At 38.8% G+C, this 24,204-nt stretch overlaps 1 protein-coding gene across 7 annotated transcripts in view; it reads left to right on the top strand.

The window, feature by feature from the left end:
- Positions 1-22,518, top strand: part of WDR17 (WD repeat domain 17) — a 107,157-nt gene extending 84,639 nt beyond the window's left edge. For 5 of the 7 annotated variants that reach the window (XM_034771139.1, XM_034771137.1, XM_034771138.1 and 2 more), the window contains 12 exons: positions 555-687; positions 2,647-2,735; positions 4,857-4,956; positions 6,127-6,266; positions 9,932-9,952; positions 11,416-11,527; positions 13,359-13,500; positions 13,605-13,707; positions 17,478-17,579; positions 18,808-18,906; positions 19,130-19,313; positions 21,270-22,518. In XM_034771139.1, coding sequence (XP_034627030.1) covers positions 555-687; positions 2,647-2,735; positions 4,857-4,956; positions 6,127-6,266; positions 9,932-9,952; positions 11,416-11,527; positions 13,359-13,500; positions 13,605-13,707; positions 17,478-17,579; positions 18,808-18,906; positions 19,130-19,313; positions 21,270-21,389 — 1,345 coding nt within the window. In that variant the 3' untranslated portion in view covers positions 21,390-22,518. Of the gene's footprint in view, positions 1-554; positions 688-2,646; positions 2,736-4,856; positions 4,957-6,126; positions 6,267-9,931; positions 9,953-10,061; positions 10,063-11,395; positions 11,528-13,358; positions 13,501-13,604; positions 13,708-17,477; positions 17,580-18,807; positions 18,907-19,129; positions 19,314-21,269 lie in introns of all 7 variants that reach the window. The other 2 variants (XM_034771140.1, XM_034771136.1) reach the window with 2 other exon arrangements.
- Positions 22,519-24,204: the final 1,686 nt, after the last annotated feature.

Raw genomic sequence — 24,204 nt, forward strand, 5'->3', positions numbered from 1 at the left:
TATATATATATATATATATATATAAAGCATGGAATATTTTAAAACTATATTATTTGGTAAGTTTAAGGGTTGGGGGAGAATCTGTGATGAGGCTTGAAATCTTTTAATGTTGTGTCTTCATGGGAGAATCTTGTATAGCTTGTAAGGATATGTCTACAGAGCCTGGGGCAGCGAGCTTCTGAGCCTGGGTTGACAGACTTGGATTTGTGCTACCATACTAAAAATAGCTGTGTAGATATAGCAGTTTGGGTTGGAGCTCCTCTTCTGAAGCCTAGAGCGGGGGAGGGGAGGTGCTTCACAGCCTGAGCTCCGGCCCTAGCCACAACTTCAAAGTGCTGTCTACACAGCTATTTTTAGGAATGATCCCAAAGCTGTCAACCAGGCTGGGAAGCTCACTGCCTTGGGCTGTGTAGATACACCCAATGTCTCTTGGAGTCTGGCAAGGCAGATGGGTTTTAATGATCTTTCTACTGCTAGATGTACCACTGGGGTGCTAAAAATATATCTAACACCAAATAAAACTAAACAGCCAGGTCGTTTTTAATTTCATTTAGGAGAGCTGACCAGTTAATTCAGGAGGAAAATGATGATGTTATCCCATACTGCATAGCTACTGGTGATGTGGAGAAACTAGTCACTTTTTTTACTTCAAGAGGCCAACTTAAAGAGGCTCTGCTTGTTGCACAGGTATTATTGCTGACATGGATATTAGTCCATATTTATCATGAGCTAATGCAGCATTTCTCAAACTGGGGGTTCCAACCCAAAAAGGGGTCACAAGCTATTTTAGGGGTCATGAGATAAAACAAATATTGTTGGGAGGAGAGCAGGCTGGAGGAGAAGAGGGGTACAGCAGTCACCACTCTCCAACCACCCAGCTCTGAAGACAGCACCACCGCCAGCAGCAGCGCAGAAGTAAGGATGGCAATATCACGAGTATGCTCGTATGAATATGTACAGTAATTTGCTATCACTTTGGCGGGGGGGGGGGGAAAGGGGGGTTATCCCAGCCTGAAGTATTTTCAAAGGAGGATCCAGCAAAAAAAGTTTGAGAACCCCTGAGCTATTGAGTAAATACTTTTGGAAAGGGGGGTAAATTTAGTTATTCATTGCTGACCTTTCAGCACTAAATCAGAGATTAAGCATATATTTAATAGGTCAGACACATGCACTTCTGTTAAATGGCCAAAAATCCCAATCCCACATGTCACTCATGTATTCAGCTGGCCAACTCTTACTTGGAAACCATGAAAGGGGTCTCGTATTTGGAGATTTTATACATGGAAGTCATTGACAAAACTGCCATTGATTTGAATGAGTATAGGATTGGGCCCTGTTAGGATAATTCTGCACTGTTCTAATTGCTGTCCTATCTTTCAGAGGATCTTCACAACAAATAGTTTGATTAATGTAAATACAAAAAAAAAAAGGCAGGATAGTAAATGTGATCAATGAAACTATGCAGCAAAGTGCTAAAAATGTGCTTCTAAAGTTCAGAATATTGCAGAAAATATACAGTTTTAAATATCTGACTTTGTTAATGTGTTCAGTGTGACTAATAGGCCAACTTTGAAAATATTTGTTGCCCATTTTTGCCTTCTTTGTGCCACCCCAAATTTGTATTTGAGCTCATGGTGCAGAAGGGATGTAGGATCGTGTCTGTAAAATGATGTTTAGAAGACAGAATGTTTTGTCTATTTTTTTCTCTGAATGTCAACTCTCTCTTGCTTTATTCATTGCAAGTGGTTTCCATTGATTTTAAAGAGTTTACATGCATAAATAAGTAAGTAAGGTTGCCCTAAGGCTTTATCTTGGGTCTGACTACCCTAGAATGCTTTTGTGGTCTTAGCTTAAATCATTGTGAATTTTTGATGCATGTTTTGTTTTGTTTTTTAAAGTCCCATGTTCACATTGCTTTTGTGCAATAGTTATTCTATTCTGTTGAGGAAAAAGCTTAGATGTATACTCATGCACAGCCTAATTATTTTCCTTGAATCTTAAAGCAATACAGCTAGGATTGATCTTTTTAGTTGTTTGGCTCTGGGAAACATCACCATGATGCTTTTGCTGTAGTTCATAGCATTGTTGGCCTTTCTTGTTTCGAGGGCTTAATCAGATAACAATTGTAAGCAATAAAATCACTAAAGGCTATATTGAGCATTTTGACTCAACCCTGACTGTGTAGTGGCATATAGCTGCATTGCCCCAGGTGGAGTCCAGGAAGGAATTGTCACTGAGTCCTGGGCTGCTCCTGTCTTACTCCAGGTGGGAAGTAATTTTCTGCAACCCTGAATTTTCACAGGCATCCACCTCTGCTGGCAGGCATATTGAGAAGCAGAGCCATGGCTCTGCTTATTCTTCATTCTTTCCCTGTCCATTTGCTTCTAGAAAAGGGAGCATCCATCATATTTATTTGGGCCTGAAATCTGGGAAGACCTCCTGCAACTGCAGTAGGGATGCGGGAGTGTCTTGCTTCCTCTTACTCTCCTGCATGGCTAAGAAGGTCCTGGGAACAGAGTTGCTCTAAACTAGTTTATTAGTTAGAATGTTTCCTTTACTGCCCTCAGGTTTCAAAAGGGATTCTGTGTCAAATTGTCTGGTTGAAAAAGTATTTTATGGTTGATGGATTAATTTGTTGGTTTCTAGGCAGCTTGTGAGGGAAATATGCAAATCTTACAGCTTTCAGCATCAAATGGATCTTCAAATACTGATGGAAATTTGGAAGATTACAATGAGTGAGTCTACAGAGAAGTCACTTCTTTTTAAGTTTTTCCGTAAATTTTTTAGTTCAGAGTATAAAGCACTCAAGGACAATAACTACACTGGAAGTCTTGGTATTTGGATTTGACATCAGTAGTGTAGAGTCTAGGAAACAGACATTTATATTCCCCTATACTTAATTATTAGCAGACTCTGCATTAACTAACTGCTACTGCATTAACGATCCCATCAGTGAATGTCCACTCCTGGCTCCAAATGGATTTTTCCAGATAAATTAGGCTTGAAATGCTTGTTATGACTACGTTTTAGAGTTATTTAATACCAACAGAACTTTCTTAATTTTCATGACATTTAAAACTTTACTAAAATATGTTTTAGTAAGTAACATCAGGTTAATTATTTCTATATTTCCCATAACCCCTCCCCTGCTCCTGAAGGCAACACTGCATTTCACCAAAGAGGAATATGCCACATAGTGGACACTAATGGCCAAATTTTCAAATAGTGACAGCTGACATGCCGTCGCAGGGTCCACTCGCTGCAGGTGGTGTCTGCTCCTAGCCACTCTGGAGAATCAGCTCTTTTCAGGTTCAAGGCCCCCTTCTGCTGCTCGCTGCATGCCCTGCTGCTACTCTTTCTCATGTGTGAGTGTGCTCGACTAAACTCCCTGCTCCCAAGGAGTTAACTCTGCACTACCCTCAATAGTCCCAAACAACCTCTATTCACCCAGGGAGTGACTACAGACCACTTCCTCTCTGCTATCAGCTCCCTGGCTTTATAGAAGCCCCACCTGTTCTTGCACAGGTGAGCTTCCCCTAATTAGGGCTTTCCTTTCAGCCTTCATTCTCCCAGTCAGCCACCTAATAGGTTTATTGATCTATCTCGCCTCCATTAACCCCTACAGGGAGAGTGTGGGGTGGACTCCCCATCGAACATGCTCACAATAAAACCCATGAATGTACCCATGTTTGCACCTACATTGAAAAACATAAATCATGTAATGCGTGCACAGCTGGGCATGTGCAAGTGCAAGCACAAGTATCTGTTTGCTTGTGCGGTTATCTGATTTTCATAGTCAGGTTTTTGAGCAAGCAGATGGATGTTCAGGTAAATTTGGCAGGTACACAGTGACCTTTTAAAAATGTAGTGCTGTTGCTCCAATTCTGAGGACAAATGTGCAGCTATGTATTGATGTGCACATAGTAAAATCAGCATCCTGTAAATGCGCAAGTGCTTATTAGTAGTAGTAGTAGTACTTAGTATTTGTTAGGGTTCTCAAGCAATTAAAAAAATTAATTGTGATTCATCACATTATTAAAAATATTAATCATGATTCATCACACTGTTAAACAATAACAGAATACCATTTATTTAAATATTTTTGTATGTTTTCTACATTTTCAAATATATTGATTTCAATTACAACACAGAATATAAAGTACACAGTGCTCACTTTATATTTATTTTTGGTTACAAGTATTTGCACTGTAAAATTGATAAACAAAAGAAATAGTATTTTTCAATTCACCTCATACAAGTACTGTAGTGCAATCTCTTAATGGTGAAAGTGCAACTTACAAATGTAGATATTTTTGTTACATAACTGCACTCAAAACCAAAATAATGTAAAACTTTAGAGCCTACAAGTCCACTCAGTCCTACTTCTACTTTCAATTGATATTCTATTGTTTAATGGTGTGATTAAAGCTGCGATTAATTTTTTTGAGTTAATCGCGTGAGTTAACTGTGATTAATTGACAGCCCTAGTATTTGTATAACTTTAGGAGCACTAGTCATGGACCAGAACCAGGCTAGGTTCTGTACAAGCACAGAACAAAAAGATGGTCTCAGCCCCAAGTGGCTTACAATAACATGGAAATATACATTTGTGTTTCTAGTCCTCCACTTTGATGCAGTCAAAATCCAGGATCCAAAAAATAGCTTGGTCTGATTGTGTTGCTGAAGTCTAGTGCTGTTAATAAGATGAATAATCTTAATAAAGTGGGTCGGTAACTTCTCTGGTTGAGTTGTTAGTGTGCTCAACCGCATTTGATTCCCTTACTTATAAAGATTGCAGGTGCTTTCGTTATTAACTTTAGAAGTGTTCTTGCAGAATTCCTGTTTTGTTGTTACAGACTCCTCCACAGAGTCAGTAAAGAACTGGCAGAGTGGTATTTCCAGGATGGCCGTGCAGTGCTTGCAGCATGTTGCCATCTAGCTGTTGAGAATATTGAGGTAATATTTTTTCTTTATTCTGTACAGAGGAAAAGACCAATAGTAGGTTATTTTTTATATTGAAAGCTGTAGCATATTTTCTAAAACAGACTACATTTATGTAATTTTAAAAATATATTATTTGCATTTAGTATGACTTTTTATTCATTCTCATTGATAGAGTGAAATCCTGGCCCCATGAAAGTCAATGACAAAACTGCCATTGACTTCAGTGTGGCCAGGATATCACTTTTAGGCAAAGAAAAATTATTTTATGTAATATTATATGAATAAATATAAGTTCTAAATATAGGGAAATAGAAATATTAGTGTTTACTATTTGTATTGCTGTGTTGCCCCAGTAAGAATAGGGATCTTATTGTGCTACATGGTGTGAAAACATACAGGAAAATACAAGACTTGCACTCTAAATAAGCAAGACAGGCAAACAGTAATAGACAACATATACACAAAATGTAAAAAATACATTTCTTTTGGTTAGTTTATTTTTTAATTTACCTTACTTCGAACCATCACCATCATCTCTCTCTCTCGCTCTGTCCTGGTGCTCCACCATTGCTGTACCATTGTGTCCTTTTTCCACTCTGGCCTCCACACAGAAATATATTCCAAGATAGTGGGCGATGAGGAGAGAAAGCAGACAATTAGGCGGTGCCTATGTTACAGCGTAACTAGAAGTGTTTAAAGGTCTTGTGGCCTCTCCTGTCATTGCAGTCCTTGTTGGCACCTCAGCTGCTCTTTACCCCAAAGAGAGGGTGGGATGAGGATGGGGAAGCTCGTACCTCCATTCTAAAGTCTCCTGGGCTCAGGAGCAGGGGGCAGCATGGCTTCTCCCACCCCTGCAGTCCGTGCTGGGAACTGACAATAGTAGATTCTATTGAAACAATGTTAATTTATATTTGTTTTCTAGACAATTTGGCCGGACAAAGGATGATGTTAGAGTTTGGGCCAAAGGAAAGCAGTTCTGTTCATAAAAAGATCAGAGATATGTGGTAGACAATTCTCGAGTCCTCTCAGAGGCAGAACTTTTAAGTTTTAGTTTATTTAATTAATGCATGTTTTGTCACTCTGTAGAAAGCGCAATCTCACAACTGAATGTAACATGCTAGTCACAGTGAATCCTAAAAAGTGCTTGTGTCACTTACTGATATGATTTTCTTATTGAGCAAGCTTGCCATGGCAAACCTGATTCGTGGAAATGAACTGGAGTTGGCAGTCAGTGTGGGTACTGTCTTAGGAGAAAGTGCAGCGCAAGCAACACATTATGCTCTAGAGTTACTAGCAAGAAAATGTATGACAGTAACAACATGGTAAGAATTTCTTACTCCAAAGAAGATTTTTTTTCTAACAAAACACAAAGTTGTTATAACAGAAGTCCATAGGATGATATGAATAAAGCTATCATTTGGAATCCTCTGTAGCTCTATGAGACAGATGCAGGCAGAAATGAGATAGAAATTGAGATATCATTTAATATACACCAGCTAGAGATGGTGAGATCTGGAACATTTAATGCAGAGAAATAGTATGCCAAATGAGATATAGGCCCTTATACTGACGTTTTTATTCAGGCAAACTTATTAAAGGCAGATGGAGTTTTGCTTAAACAAGAATAGCAGTATCAGACCGGTAATACATAAAGAACCCAAATGTTCCGTAATTCCTCATTAATCTCAGAAAACACACACACACACACACACACACACACACACACACACACACACACACACACACGCATGCATACATATTGTAAATAAGTAAGCAGATGCAGTGTTTCCACAATGATTACTAAACTCTTAACTTCTATTTGAACACGTAAAGCTCCTTCACTTGCCCCAAATCAAGAAATTAAAACTAATTTAATAAAAGTGAGTGAAAATAGTCACTCAGCGGAAGAAACTTAACAAAAGTCACTTGGAAGAAGTAAGGCCAAAAGCGATCCATAAGTGAAGAGTGAACAGCAGCTTAGATAAAAATATGTGATGTGGTATTTAAAAGGATTGTAAGGCATAAACACCAGGAGGGAGGGGGTAATTTAGTATGGCACTGGAAATATAGCTAGGAGAGATGAGAAGTTATTAAGATACCACGGAATTGCTGTTTGACTTCCCCCAGGAGAAGTAGGCCATGCCTTTGTGTCATCCAGCAGAAATTTCACAAGGTTCTGTATTACATTGTCCTCCATGCATTGATTTTACTGTGGCAGGGTATAATTTTTGGCTTATTGTTCTGTGATAGAGAGCACAACATATAATGGGAGAAAAAGATGATGCCATGTGCAGGAACAGCATGATTTTAGGATTTGTATTCTGTTTAGAGAAATAGGAATTAATGTGGGACAGTCAATCTGTTTTTAAAAGGATCTAAGTTTTAGTTTTGCTGTCAAAGTTGGTATTTGATCACCCAGTTAGAGATACACCAAGAGTAGCTTAGTTGAGCTCCTTTCCACAGAAGAGTAGGTCTAGTTTAATCAAGGAAACTGTTGCAGGAACATTGATTGCATAAAATGATTGGTTTATGGCTCTTGTCTTTACAATGGTTTGGCATGTCAGCCAGCAAAAATTTTGACAAAACAGTTCTGGCATGTTCACATGCAACACATCTTACAATAGTAGTTGAATCGCTGCATTCTAAGATTCCTGGTGATTCTTATTCTGTAGGACACACCATCATTGTGGGCACAGTTGCTTTTGTGTAAATTGTGAACAAGAAACACTGCAGACAGAATTAGGAAGACAGATGAAATGGTACAATTGTAACACTTGTAACTTTCCCATGCACACTTAGGGGTTGTCTACACAAACAATTAGACTGCCACAAAGCTGACGCTGTGAATCTATTCTGCACTCACCTGCTGAGGTTTAACTGTATATACCCTGATGACAGGTTTCAGAGTGGTAGCCGTGTTAGTCTGTATCAGCAAAAAGAATGAGGAGTACTCGTGGCACCTTAGAGACTAATAAATTTATTTGAGCATAAGTTTTCATGGGCTAAAACCCACTTCATCAGATGCATTCAGTGGAAAATACAGTAGGAAGATATATATACACAGAGAACATGAAAAAATGGGTGTTGCCATATCAACTGTAATGAGAGTAATTAATTAAGGTGAGCTATTATCAGCACGAGAAAAAAAACTTTTGTCGTGATAATCAGGATGGTCCATTTCCAACAGTTGACAAGAAGGTGTGAGTAACAGTAGGGGAAAAGAAATTAGCATGAGGAAACAGTTTTTACTTTGTATAATGACAGTTGGTATGGCAAAACCCATTTTTTCATGTTCTCTGTGTATATATATCTTCCTACTGTATTTTCCACTGCATGCATCCGATGAAATGGGTTTTAGCCCACAAAAGCTTATGCTCAAATAAATTTGTTAGTCTCTAAGGTGCCACGAGTACTCCTCGTTCTTTTTGTATGTACCCTGATGATTCATATTAGCAGTTCATTAGCGCACTTTGATCTAGTCTACTTTGAAATGGGACTAGCTGAAAGCACTCTAACAAACTGTTAATGCATGTCAGCAGGGTGCACAGGAACAGTTAAACCACAGAAGGGTAGCAGGGTAGATTCACACCCCATGTTGCCACATCTAATTGTTCATATAGACAGGCCCTTAGAAGAAACCACTGCATTGAGCTAAAGACCTCATCCCAGTTAATACAACCAATGCTTGTAATATTCCTGGGACAACAGTTGTGTGTACATTGTATAGTCTTTGTAAACTCAGTGTTAAGACTTACAGTTATTGCACCAATTTTTAGCCAGAGACTGCTGCAACACAGTTCACCACCCCTTTCAGATACTTCAAAATAGCAATAGTAAATACACCTCTACCTCGATATAACGCTGTCCTCGGGAGCCAAAAAATCTTACTGCGTTATAGGTGAAACCGCGTTATATTGAACTTGCTTTGATCCACCGGAGCACGTAGCCCCTCCCTCCTCCCCGGAGCACTGCTTTACCGCGTTATATCCGAATTCATGTTATATCGGGTCGTGTTATACTGGGGTAGAGGTGTACCTATGCTATACCTATATCTCATTATAAAGAGAAGCAGAAATCCTGGCTTTTCTAACATATATGGAACTCCCTTTAGAAATCTTTACTTTTCCATAACTTAATCTAAATTTAGAAATACCCACTATTCTGAAACACTCTTATTTTGCTATAGTGCTTTTCTCAGAATACCGGACCATCCCTGATTAACTGATAATGAAATAGGTTATTGATGGAACATTTTACTATACATTCATCCAGTGGTATTCTCTCAAAAACAAACACAAAATATATTGGGGAAATTATTTTGAATGTTTGATAATGTCAGCTTAGTTTTGGTTTGTGCCTATCACCTCCTACCACTCCTAAAATGGCACTTCTTTCCCTTAGATGAATCGTAATAATATTTATTTCTTGAAAGCTTAACTCCTACTTCACTGGCCTCAGCTGAACTATTTTTGCTAGATCCTGAATTTCTTTTCAAGATTGGTTCTTGAAAAACATTTCAGGTAACACAGTTTTGGATGACAGAAACCTTTGTTTTAAACAGTTATTTTCAATGTATGGTCTCAACTAACTTCTACCAATTTTTTTTTTAAAACAGTTTTTCCCTAACTACTTAGGCCAGTACATGCCAGCAAAGCCATCTTAAGGAAACAGATTTTAGGAACAGATCTTGAAAGCCATTTCAGGATCCCACAAAGGTTGTATTCTGGATATGGCTTCTGTGTATCTTGGAAAATTAGCTATTATATGTTGAATGACACAAGCTGATATTCCAAATAGCTTGTTGATTTAGTTTTGCAACGGGGGTTAGAATCAAGCTGTTGGTATAATTTGCTGCTGCTGTTTCCCAAGCCAAATTTATATTCTTGTTGGAGTGGTAGCGCTGTTTATTCATTAATTTGTCCCCTATTTAGTAAACAAAAAACATTTTTTTTTTTTGCTCATTACTGTTTCAATATCTTCCTTTTAGCTTTCCATCTCTTGGATACAGGTACTTTGTTGTTTCTAAAGAGAGAGATTCTAAAAAAATCCATTGAAGCTCTATGATTTTAGCATAGACTAAAAATAACCTTAAACTATGTTCTTTGTTTTTTTTCTAGTGTTGATAAAATATGTATATAAATGTTTTGAAGAATGGTAGATGGGCAGAAGTTGTTTACAAAGCAGCAATTCACTAACATTTTTAAATGACCACATAAACTCTGCGAGTGAAGAGTAAACAAACTAGAAGAATAAAAATATGGGGATTTGTATCACTCTGACTCTCTGTTTTTAACTGAATGCACATTTAGGGTCCTATCTTAAAGGTATTAGAACTATTCTAAATCAAGTAGAGCTGGAAAAAGAAAAAGCACCCCTCACTGGAAGGGAGTGATAAGAAAATGGCAGAATAATGACTAGGACATGCCAGCCTCTCTATTCCCATTAAAGCATATAGTGCCAAAATTCAACAAGAAGACATTGCATCCCATTTGAGGAGCATTTGAACCCAAATGGCCCTTTTCTCCAATATGTGTTAGAGTGCAGGGAATGAAGGGCAACCTTGCTTCACCTCCAGGAGCATTATGCTCTTTGGCCGATGGTAACAGTCCAGACATAAACTTGATGGTGTGTGTGTGTGTGTGTGTGTGTGTGTGTGTGAATGGCCTCAATCTGTATTTGCTTGAAGCTAAATTGTGCATTTCCCAATATCACTCCTGCTTCAGTTCCTGTGTATTCAGTTCTGGCCTAATTAATAATTACAATTACTGGCAAAACAAATGTGGGGATTGTAGACTCAGGAACATCAGTCAGAGATAGCTGTGCTGATGAAGAGGCTAAAGTTTATGGCTAACAGCTACATTCCCTGGGTAACAAGTGAAGTGTTGTTCAAACCTGGAGTAGTGCGTATTTGGTGCTTGTAGTGGTGCAAGGAATAGGCACAGAACACTGGGGAAAGAGCAGGAGCCAAGATAAGGAAGTATTGGGCACCGAATAAAATAACTATTTAAAATCTTACTGTGTTAATTATTTCTTAAATAAATATTCCCTATAAGCTTTTTTTATGTGAGATGAAGTAAAAATAATAAAGGATGTATTTTCAGCAGTGAGATTCTCATAAATGGCAAATCCATCTTCAGTGGGCTGAAAATGTATCCCTGAAAATTTTTTTGAAATCCCATCTTGTAATTACGAGACACTTTTCTGTGAGTTTTAGTGCTGACTAATGTTGATTTCATGAAGTTCTGGGAGCTTTGTGCCTTACCAACTTCCTGGAGTTGAACAGGGCAAAAAGAGGCAATACTCTCCTCATAAGCCGTTATTACTGGACTGATCCCCCTTTTTCATTGCCCCAGCAACAACACATATTTCTTCAGTGTAAGAGGAAAGGCGAGTGTAAAGAAAACAGACCTACCTCTGACACTGCATCTCCACCATTACATGTCGTTGAGAGTACATTTTCTGTTTGCACAGGGACTTGGCAGCAGATCTTCTCATGATGACTCCCAATAATGAACTGCAGCTAGTAAAGCTATGTGCTTTCTATCCTGGATCCACAGCAGAGATAAATGACCTACATGAAAAGGTACATTTAAGGGACTTTTATTAATAAAAACAAACATTTACTTGAATAGTAAAATGAGGTTATGTATTGATTTGTTTCTTAATATGTAGATAAATTCATAACACTTATGAATATTATTTTGTATATTAATAATATTTTGTATTATCTCTCATATACATTTTTGTTCTGTGTTTAATCTGCATAAGACTTTTACCATCAGTTTATGCACAATAAGAAATGTGTATTTGGTTTCTGGTATGCTATAAAGGCAGTTTGATGTAGTGACCATCAGACTGGACTGGGACTCAGGAGACGTAGGTTCTATTCCCAGCTCTGCTACAGGCCTGCTGGGTGACTGTGGGTAAGTCACGTTCACTTCTCTGTGTCTCAGTTTCCACATTTATAAAATGAGAATAATGAGATTTACCTCCTCTATAAAGCACTTGGAAATCTGCTGATGGTAAGAGCTTGGTGGTGACTGTTCTTATTATGTGTGCAGTAGCAAACTAAGGCCAGATCCTCTGTCCATAAGAATTTGGATTCCCCCCAGGGTAGAATGTTTCCAATTGCTCATGGTCATAAGAGTCGCCTGTAAATAGGGCTTATAGTCCCCTTCTCTCTGAAGTCATATTAAAGAATCCCTCCTTCCCCCGCTACCCTGATCTCTGTGGTACTGCATCTGGTGCCCATTGGCTCCTTTGCCTGGCAGACTTCCTCTGTAGTCTGGAAGAGTCTTCTTCCTCTGACTGCTTTACTTTTGATTCAAACTGCTCATCTAGTGACTTCTTAAACAATGGGTTTGTCACAGAAAGACCTCACAAAGTTCTTAGATGCCTAGGCTGACATTCACCAGACATTTGGCGTATGAAAGGAGACTCGAGGAGCTCGGTTTGTTTACCTTAACCAAAAGAAGGCTGAGGGGGGATATGATTGCTCTCTTTAAATATATCAGAGGGATAAATACCAGGGAAGGAGAGGAATTATTTCAGCTCAGTACTAATGTGGACACGAGAACGAATGGATATAAACTGGCCGTCAGGAAGTTTAGGCTTGAAATTAGACGAAGGTTTCTAACCATCAGAGGGGTGAAGTTTTGGAACAGCCTTCCGAGGGAAACAGTGGGGGCAAAAGACTTCTCTGGCTTTAAGATTAAGCTTGATAAATTTATGGAGGGGATGGTTTGATGGGATAAAGTGATTTTAGTCAATAGGTCAATAATGTGCCATCGCTGGTAATTAGCAACAATGGTCAATGATGGGATATTAAAAGTTACTACGGAGAACTTTTTCCAGAGGGTCTGGCTAGAGAATCTTGCCCGCATGCTCGGGGTTCAGCTGATCGCCATATTTGGGGTCGGGAAGGAACTTTTGTCCAGGGTAGATTGGCAGAGGCCCTGGAGGTTTTTCGCTTTCCTCCGCAGCATGGGGCAGGGGTTGCTTGCTGGAGGATTCTCAGCTATTTGAAGTCTTTAAATCATGATTTAGGGACTTCAACAGCTGAGTCAAGGGAGAGAATTCTTCCGGGAGTGGGTGGGTCAGCTTTTGTGGCCCGCATCATGCGGGAGGTCAGACTAGATGATCATAATGGTCCCTTCTGACCTTAGAGTCTGAGTCTATGAGTCTACTGACTCTACCAGTATGCATCCCTATAGAGGGGATTAAAGTGTACTCTCCTAGTGATACTCCATGTCCGTGAAAAAATCTTTATTACCTTTAAATAAAGAGAATGATCTTTTCTTCATATCAGAGAAAATCTGTTTTTGTTATGCTTTATGGGAACTTCCGTAGTTTCTTGAACCTTACCATGTTCAAACAAAGCTATTTATTTCTTGTGTAAAACCTTTGTTTTCCAGTGTAATCTACCAGGTGTAGAAGAGTGTATGCAGCTAGCAGAGACTGCTCAGGCAAATGGGGACATATTTGAAATCATAAAATACTATTTGTTAAGTACAGAACCAGAAAAAGCCCTTCCTCTTGGCATTCAATATATTAAAGGTAGGCTTGTGAATGGAAGAACCCAATCTCAATATAGTCATTTGTTTGGCTTCTTTCTGCTTTGGTATTTACCATTTTCATTTTTTGTTTGTATTTTTCAACAGAACAAATCAGTAGCTCAGATTGGACTTTGGAGTCAGTGTGTCCCTTTCTTGATCTTCTAAGCTATATACGCACTGAAAGATTAGTGCTGCATAAATGTAGTGAGTGAGTATGTTTCCCATGACTATAAAACTGAGACTTCCCTCTTTTTTTTAAAGATTACTCTTTCTCCTTGTTTTCAGTCATGTGTTCTACATCTTTCCTACAGCTAGCAATCACTTGGATATCTTTACAACATAGCTCTCAGCTTACCCAGCTGAATAAAAATAACAAATACAACTACATGATCTAATCCATCAGCCCTAACATGGGCAAACTTCCTTTGAGCCAATGGGTGTTTTGCAAATGTTGGGACTGAAGGTTAGGTCCTAAATTCAGATTCAGGCCAGCTTATCTGCATCTGTAGTAGCAGAGCAGGATCTTGAAGGAATAAATGCAAGATCTTTTCTGGTTGAGTTTCACTGAATTGATGAAGGTGTTGTGAGAACTTCAGGCCACAACCTGTGCATTCCCTATTTTGGGTAGTCAAGAAGGTTGTGGTGAGACCACTATCACAGTATCTAGCTTCCTCAGAACTCCTTGACACTCTAGTCAAAATGGACATAAACCTGGGTTTAGTACACAGGCTGCACTTCTTGCATTTAATTTTCCCTTTGAGGTAACAATGATCAGGTATTCTTGCTGACTTTTAGATCTGTCAGCTGCCTTTGAAACTGCTGATAATGAAGTGTTGCTGACCCATCTTTCGTCTCAGGCAGGAATAGCTGGGTGGAGGTTGCTTTTTCTAGCTGAGAAGACCCAAAGAGTTGTAATAGGCAATTATTTGTCAACTGTGAGGGCACTCTCATGTAGGGTCCTGCAGGATTCCATCTTATTGCCCCTCTTGTATCAATGTGTATATCTGGCCTATTAAAGGAGTTAGTGAAGAGACTCAGATGGCATTGTTTTCTGGCTAATGACCTTAAGTTTTATTTCTCCAATTCAAATGACCAAGCTGGAGCTGTTGAGAGACTAATGCAGTGTATAGGTGAAATTGGGGCATGGATGAGAGCAAGCTGGCTGAGGCTCAATCCAGACAAGACAGGTGATGCTGGTAGGTTGAGAGAAACAACCCGAAGAGTTAGTGGAGATTTTATTTGCACCAAAGAGTGAGGGTGTTCAGCTGCCATTGTTAAATAACTAGAGTCTGGCTAGACCAATAACTTCATTTAAAAGTGACTGTCATGATCAAAAAGGTGTTTTACTATCTACTTCTGGCCAGATGAGTATGACATACTCTTTCAAATTCAGATATAGCTACTATCATTCATGCCTGTGTCACTGCAAGGTTAGACTATCTCAGTGCTCTCTGTGGGGGATACATCTTAAATTTAATAGGCAGCTGGAACTGGTGCAGAAGGTAGCTGTCTGGTTGATAACTAGGCCATTCTGTAGAGAGCACGTGGTTCTGCAGATAGATTTTAAGGTATTGGCTTGAACTTATAAAGCCTTAAATAGCCAAAGTGTAGTTGAGCACCATCCGAAGAAGTGGGCTGTAGTCCACAAAAGTTTATGCTCTAATAAATCTGTTAGTCTCTAAGGTGCCACAAGTACTCCTGTTCTTTTTGCGGATACAGACTAACACGGCTGCTACTCTGAAATCTATCTTCATGATACACTGGCTTTGTCTACACTACGTAGCTTTTAGTGACATGGCTGTGTGCTAGAAGCTGTGCTGCTAAAATGCGTGCATGCAGTGTAGCTGCTTTTTGTCAGCAAGAGAGTTCTTTTCTGCCTACAAAAAACTTCCACCCCAACGAGCGGCGGTAGCTTTGTTGGCAGGAGAGCGCTCCTTGACAAAAGGTGCTTTTCCTTGACAAAACTTTTGTCTTTCGGGGGCGGGTGAGGAGGGGTGTTTTCTTAACACCTTTGAATGACAAAAGTTTTGTCATTCACTTGCCAGTGTAGACAAAGCCACTGTTGCAATCATGATCACCAGAGACACTGATGGTAAATCCTCCTCTGCATAACAGAGAGAGCATTCTCCATAAGAGCCCCAGAGCTCTGGTATGCCCTCCGGCTGCTGATCTGAAATGCCTGGAGTTAAGGACTTAAGGAGTATGCTGCAGTGCCTAGGCTTTCTCTACACTGCCAATTGAATGACAAACTTTTGTCGTTCACAGGTGCTTAAAAAGCCTCCCCCCCCCCCCGCCCCGAAAGACAAAAGTTGCAACAGCAAGTGCAAGTGTAAACAGCTCATTGTTGGCAGAAGTGCTCTCGTGTTGACAACGTGAACTCCACTCCTAGGGAAGGAAGTATTTTGTTGGCAAAAGTGCCGACAAACAGCGTTTGCACTGCCCGATTTTTAGCGACACAGCTGTGTCGCTAAAAGCAGTGTAGTGTAGACAAAGCCTAAATGTTTTGCATGGTTTAGAGAATGTGGGAGTTTTATTACTGGTTATAGATATGATATAATGCATTCAGTTTACCTAATTGAAATTATCGTGCCTGATTGCATAAAATCAGAGGAGGCTTTTGTGGGGGGAAGCAAATAGGAAACAAAACAAAGATAGAGAAAAGGCTCCTTAAGGGAATAATGGGAGAAGCTATTAATTGGGGATTGCCCCTGTACACCTCCTAGCCAGGATTACATTTCCCAGATCTAAGCCTACAATCAAAGGGGATACTAAACCTTTAAGAGTTTGTCTATGCTGCAATCAGGCACCCACAACTGGCCTGTGGCAACTGACAGGCTTGCAGGGCTCAGGCTGCGGGGCTATAAAATTGCAGTGGTAGATGTTCAGGCTCAGACTGGAGCGTGGGGTATGGGACCCTGCAAGGGGGGAGGGTCCCACAGCCTGAGCCTCGGGAGTTTTACTGTAGTGTAGACATACTCTAAAACGGCATTTCTCAACCTTTTTGATACCAGGAACCATCTTGATGCCTTTCTAAACTGTGTCAGGGAGATTTTAGGGACTGGTGTCGGTCCACGGCCTCGTCATTGAACAACACTGGTCTAAAAGACCCTGGTGGAACAAAGAAGGGGAGGTGTGAGATATCAAAGGCTGCCTGGTGGAGAGTCTCAGAGAGAGAGAGAAGCTGCAGCAAGAAGGCTGTTTCTCCTAACTCAGAGATTAATGAATTTATCAAAGCTTGTAAGGAAATGTTAAGAGCTAGGTAAAGGGAAATAGACATATAGGCCTTCGTTTTTACCCTTTGCTCTGCATAATCTGTACTTTTGAGTGAATTAATATGTTATGCTTTCTTTCGAAGAAGCTGTTTTTATCACTTTTTTTTTGGCTGCTGTTGCAGGCTCCTGGAGGTAAAGAGTTCACAGGTGCCAAACCCAGTTGAATCTGTCATGTTAACACTCTTGAGAAACAGATGCTGCAACCCAAAGATCCAGTTCCAAAGTGATTGGAACACTGGATTCCACCCTGGAGACGGGTGCAGGGGAGCCAGGGATCTAAAGTGCAACTTGCCCTTAACCATGGCCCCTGCTTTTGAAGAGAGGACTGAAGTACTGGCTAATATGTGGGGATGATATTGTTTGTATGTGGAGCTGTAGCCTACTGAAAGGAGTGAGCTGGCTGAAACTTGTACTTGCATTTATTTTAAATAACTGAAAATGCTCAGAGTCCATGTGTGGCACTTTTTATTCTGAAGCATAAGAAAAAATAAAAATCAATAAATGGAATCCGTGTTGAGCAGATGAAGTGTAGTTTACAGTTATCTGGTTTAGAACTTAAATGTAATCAACCAGGCAGCACACACATTCCCTACAGAAATTCACAGATCAAGCAATATTTTAAATTATTTAGTAGAGTAATAGTCTGTTTAAAGTTTCTACAGATGATTGAAAACTCTGATTACCTTTGATCCTTTTCTATTTTTAGAGTTCGGAATGAGCTGCTGATATTGTCTGGTTACGCTGGTGCTTTACTTGCTATTAGAAGACAGTATGCTAGCATTGTACCTGCACTTTATGAATACACAAGGTAATATTAATTGTATATCTATTTGCACTGCAGTAGCACCCAGGAGCCTTCATCAGGATTATGATACATAGTAAGAGAGAGCCCCTGCCCCCAGAAGCTTATCAATCTAAAGTCCCATTCACGCAATGAGCACATGTGGATGTACTCCTATGCTCACCCAGAGCTCCATTGGCTTCTTGCATTGCACAGGCACAAGGTCAGCCTGAAAACAGAATTTGGGCCTCAGTCAAACTGTGTGGTCCTGAAAGAAAAGATTATTTTTTATAAGTAAATAGATATTCTAGATCTTCTCCTTGCTTTATCATAAGTTATCAATTGTACTTTATAATTTTATTTGACTGAAATTGATTTGGGAAATAATAACAGGATGAGATATTCTCTTTTATAAGAGAAACAAGAAGCTAAGGAAAAATAGGTTAGTAATAATCTATTTGTGACACTTAAGACATCAAGCTTTGAGGCGTCCTGGGACTCACAGAATCCATGTAGGTTTCAGGAGAACAAGGACCCTCTAAAGCTGTATTTCTTTAGCCTGACCCTGCAAGACCTATAAAATCCACGACAATCTGACCTCATAGCTTTTTATGCTCCAATCCAACAAAGCACATAAGATGTCCCAGTAAAGTCAAATGGCCCTGTATATATGCTTAAACATAAGTACATGCATGCTTGTAGAATCAGGGACTGAGTAAACTGAAAAGCTGTCCCTCTTTTCTTGCTCTGGTTTATGTAAAATTAGGTCCAGTGTTAGTTTTCTGAAAATTCCTATTTCCACATGTACTCAGACAAGACAAGGTTGTTTCAGATATTGTGCTAAATAACATTACATTGATCCACTTAGCCCTCCAACATCCTCAGATATTGTATTTATCATTTCAGCATACACCAGTCAGTAATACGTATCAAGGCACACAATTCCTATAAGATTCAATAACTGTCATTTAAAAAAAAAAGCGCATATAGCTTTAAAAATAGACTTCAAAGGAAAACTCTGCAGTTAAATCAAGATAATTATATATGAAAATATAAAAACTAATAATTCCTAAATTTAACTCTAGTGGTATAGCAAAAATATCCAATTTTACGGTCAATTCAACATTTACTCAAAGACAGATTCGTATTGCTAATTTCTAGCTTCTTTTCCCTTCAATTCTAACAATGTATATTTTCTTGATTTAATTTTTTTCTGTGGGAAGATATTTTAATTAGTTTTTATTTCTTTTTTTAGTCAGCTTTTAAAACGACGGGAGGTATCTGTACCCCTGAAAATTGAACAGCTTTCTGAGGAACTAGATGCTTGGAGAGCTTGTACTCAGTTAGTCAACAAGTACGTGTGAAACATAAAGTTATCATAATAAAATTACTATGATTTAAATATGCTCATTGTAAATACAATGTTTATCCCATTTTTTCTTTGTAGAATATGACTATATCAATTTATGTAAAAATTAAGATACTTCATTTTGAAATAATAATCTTTGTTTTTGTGCATCTTGAGGTATACTGCAAATGAAATGCATAGCTTAAAATGAAATATATTTTACTCTCAGATCTACTGATGAATTATCATATACCCCTCCATCCGAATCACAGAGAATGGTTTATTCAACATTGGTATCACGAATAAAAGAAGAGCCTCTTAAAGGAATTATTGGACCAGATTACGTCACTGGGTCTAATCTTCCTAGTCACTCAGATGTTCACATCTCTTGTTTGACAGGGTTAAGGATACAGGTACCATTTTATGGAGCCTGAGTGCTCTTTTTGGAATACTTCATAAAATAACAGTTACTTTAAAGACAGTCAAACCAATTGTTTTCAAGTGAAGAGACTGAATAAAAATTGAAAATAGTTGAGGCTTGCAGCATTCTCAAAGAAAACCTCTGAGGAAGAAGGGGCAAGTTGGAATATTGCTATTGAGTACCCTGCAATGGCAGAAGCTGCCATTTTGCCTTGGAGGACACTGGCCTTAACTACAGTAGGCTATACAGAAAAGAAAAATTTCAGGAGGAAAAAATGTTTGAAATCCCCAATTGGAGCAGTCAAAAGTTTTTAGTCTGTATAAGGAATAAAAATGTCTCTTAGCACAGGAGTGGGCAAACTAAGGCCTGCGGGCCAGAGCCGGCCTATCAGGGCTTTGGATCCAGCCCGCGGGATTGCCACCCCTGTGGCATCATGGGCCCCACGCAGCTTCCGGAAGCGATCGGCACCACGTCCCTGCGGCCCCTGGGAGTGAGGGGGCAGAGGGCTCTGTGCGTCGCCCTCACTTGTAGGCACCGCCCCCCACAGCTCCCATTAGCCGGGAACGGGGAACCACGGCCAATGGGAGCTTTGGGGCAGGTGCCCGCAGGTGAGGGCAGTGCACGGAGCCCTCTGTCCCTCCTTCTTCCCCCCTGGGGCCGCAGGGATGTGGTGCTGGATGCTTCCAGGACCGGCACGAGACCAGGGCAGGCAGCCTGCCTGAGCGCCGCTGCGTGCTGCTGCCACCCCGGAGCTGCTCCAGGTAAGCGGCACCAGGCCGGAGCCTGCACTCCAAATCCCTCCTGCACCCCAACCCCCTGCCCTGAGCCCCCTCCTGCACTCCAACCCCCTGCCCTGAGCCCCTTCCTGCACACTGTACCACTCCCGCACCCCAAGCCCCTGCTCCAGCCCTACATTCATGGCCCTGCATGCAATTTCCTCACCCAGCTGTGGCCCTCGGACCAAAAAGTTTGCCCACCCCTGTCTTAGCATATGCTGTTTTAATATATGCGAGCTATTGCCAACCTCACCGTGGTTTGACTTGAAAACAATTTAAAAGTTTTATTTTAGACTTCACACTGTCCTTAATGTGTTGAAAATATGTGTTATAATATGCATTTCTAGAGTGCCAACCACTACAGTACCCAGGAGCCATTACATGAATTAAAAACATACATGGGTGATCCTTCAGAGGACAGTTCTCATCTTTTCCCCATAATTAAATAATATAAAGGATACACTTTCAAACATGACTATCAGCTTCCAATTACATTTATGACTTATACAGTGCTTTGTGATCAAAGTATTTAACATATATTAATCCTCAGTAAATTCCTGTGAGGTACATATTATTATTATTGCCATTTTTACAGATAGGGAAACAGACCGAGATTCTCAACTCTGCCAGGCACATTTCTCTAGACCATGCTGCCATTTGAAGACATTGTGGGCTTGTACACTCCAGCGCTTACTTCGGTATAACATAAGTCACTTGTGGGTGTGAAAAAGCCACCCCCCTGAGTGACAAGCGCTACTGCTGCTCAGGGAGGTGCAGTAATTATGTCGACAGGAGAGTATACATACTCAATAGCCACACAGGAAGAATTAATTAACTATAAGATAGTTTGTAAATATTACAGAATTATTATTTTAAGATGTAGCTAACTCAGGAATTTAGGAAATGTGAAATTTGGGCTTGCAGATTTTTAGGACACATCTGTTTACCTGATAAATATAGCATTATAAATTGAGTATGAAAGTTTTAGTCAGACTTGATTATAACAGGTATAACTTTTTAAGCCTGTAAAGCTATTACATAAATTAGCATTGTATTCTTTATCCATTTTCATCTCAGATGAAGTAAAAATGTGCATTTGCTAGACTGCATCTCTTCTGGGAGTATGGAGACATGATGTGTATCTTTTTCCTTCCCTCCTCAAACATTCACAGGGTCCAGTGTTTTTCCTTGAAGATGGAAAATCAGCTATTTCACTGAATGATGCTTTGATGTGGGCCAAAGTGAATCCCTTCTCACCATTAGGAACAGGAATACGACTCAACCCATTCTGATAAGACTTTTTCCTCTGTAGTGCTTAAAACAAGTAACATCCAGTAGGGTTAACATTAATTTAACCTTGATTGTTGAAGGATAGAAAGATGGCAGTTGATTCTTCCTGAAGGACAATTATTTGAATTTTGCAAAATGTAAATGAGAAAATGAAAAATAGATTTTTATATATATAAAGTTATATGATAATCCAAAGAAAAAAATGTCCTTACATAATTGACAGCCATGTTTTTTTAAAAAAGAGAATACTGTCAGACAACTAAAAACATTTCAGTAAATTTTTGTGAGCAAATTGTAAACCAAGTAAAGAAATATCTGAACATTAGCAAAATACTGGGGTAGCTGAAACTGTGACATTCATAAGACATTTTTAAATACATCAGTATGCATTTATGCTTTTATGAATTGCCACTGAGATACAGCTGAGTTTCATACATTCTGTATGCCCTTTTGTTTGTATCTAATACTTGGTAAAATGTGATTCTAAAGAGTGATAGTGTAAATTAAATGACAACATAGTCAAAATACTTCAATTTTTAATTAAAAAAATCTTTCCATACAATAAATATTGAAGCTTTAACAGGAAAAGAGAAGTCATTTTGATGAATATCTAGATTAGGATAAATTATTCTATTTTCTAATAAATCTATATTTAGCACTTCCCCCATTATATTTTATTGAGCGCTAAAATGTGTTCTATTAACCTTATTTTTTTAATAAATAGCTTGTAAGTAATAAACAGCTTATTTAATGAAAATTATTGAAATACATTATGTAAATTAAAATTTTTGTTTTTTAATTTTGTATAGATTGTAAAAATTTGTATGGTATTGTGGATCTGATATATAAATATGTGGGCATTGCTTTATTTAGTTGGATGGTTAGTTCACATCTAGTATCATGTGCGCAAATGAAAGAAAAAATGATGGCAGTAGAATATTTTATTCTAAAAATTGTGCATAATATCAAATACCTGCCTGAGAAGACCAGTTGTTCACAGATAGAATTGTTCTTGCATCAAATAGTATTAGAAATCCTTTTGCTGGGTTCCCTGATCAGCATGTTAGTGGCACTGTTCTCATCAGCTTCACTTTCTCTTTCCCCTGCCTCTCCCTCCCCGCCCCCCCCCCCCCCCCCCCCCCCCAAAAAAAACAAACAAATAAACGTTATTCTGGTTAGGGTATCAAGAGATAATAATAAAAATGACTGAAAATGTTTTAAATAACCTGTACAAAATAGGAATAACACAAGATATAGCCCTTTTCATCGTAAAATGCCTTGCAAACCTAATCCTCACACGATCCCTATGAGGTAGTAAGGAATGTCCTCATTTTACTAAGTGGAAACTGAGATAGAGAGGCTAGCTGATCGGCCCTAGGCTACAGAGGAAGTTAAATCTCAGGAATTCTATGAAATATGGAAAAAACAAACATTTTTCTTTTTTTTAGTTTAAAGTTAATAATTTTATTCCACAAAGGGTTTATTGAATTTATTACAGATTTTTGGCGCCTCAAATAAATAGTACATCCTAACTACCAGCCCTTGTTTTGCAAGAGAGTTAGGTATCACTTTATTGCTTCTACCATTTGAGATTTGTTTCTCTTTGTTTAATTATATGGAGTTTGGGGAATGAGAGTTGGAATTCAGAAAAAAGAACCATTATACTAATTTGTGGAAGAACTATAACCTCTCCAGCTGTGAATAAACAATGGTTATTTTTGTTGAATCAAAGATCAGTAGTTACCTTGTGCTGTGTGACTTGTATGTCCGATGTGTATGTAAAAGAAATATAGGCATTTTCAGATGGGGAAAGATGGAGAGGATTGATCATAAACACCGAAGTTTGTTTAACTGTATGAATTGGAATCTGAAGGATTGACTCAACTGCCACTCTATTCTTTAAATCTTTGGTAATATCCTGAAGATTTGTACTTAAGTCTTTTAAATAATTATAAATATGTAGTAAAACTGCATCAATTTGTGGAAGTTGTGCCTTAGTGTGGAATCTCAGACAAATCTATTCCCTTTTTTGACACTGAGGGAGGCAAATTATTTTTTCATTGTTAGGTTTAGAGTATAAAAATTGAGTTAAAGGGCACTTTTTATATTAGAAATATGTCTGCTAATAGTCTTTGTGAACAAAAATTATGTTGTATTTGCTTTAAGGTAGTCCTTACCCTATGTGGGGGGAAAACGTAAGGAAACATATTGTAAAATGTGCATTTACTGTTACAATAAATGTAGTCGTAACTGTCAAAACATAGCTGCATCAATGTTTTCCAAAATAATTTCAGGGTGTTTGCTAAAATGTGATTTCATTGTCAAGCAGAACTGCTCAACTATAGCTATTTCCCCTCCATATTAAAAAAAAAAATTCTGATGTCTTTACCTTCAAATAATTGCTATACAGTGTCTGAATTTCTCTATTGCTTTCCAGGCAAAAATACTAAAAGCCGTAAAACTTTTATATCCGGTAACAGGTGCTCTGAAAAAATCTCTTGTGATCTTAGTGTTCTTGTAATAAGTGCTAAACCAATAAAATGTCTCTACCAAAGTCACAGGTTTATCAAAATGAAGAAAAATGTCAAAACTATTACTATTGTTCTAAGCTTCAGAGACTGGAGACAAACACCAGTTGTAAACTTAATTACAAATCTTAGAGAAAAGCTAATTTTATGCTCTGATATTTAATTTAATTTTGGACAGCTCAGATTTTGACTCTTGTAACAAAAAATTAACAATGCCACAAGTAAAAGTGCACTATATGTGGACAAGGACTTACAAAATTCCAGTGATATTGAATAGGCCAAAAGATAA

Source organism: Trachemys scripta, chromosome 5 (assembly GCF_013100865.1).
Source record: "Trachemys scripta elegans isolate TJP31775 chromosome 5, CAS_Tse_1.0, whole genome shotgun sequence".
NCBI classification, from domain to species: Eukaryota; Metazoa; Chordata; order Testudines; family Emydidae; genus Trachemys; species Trachemys scripta.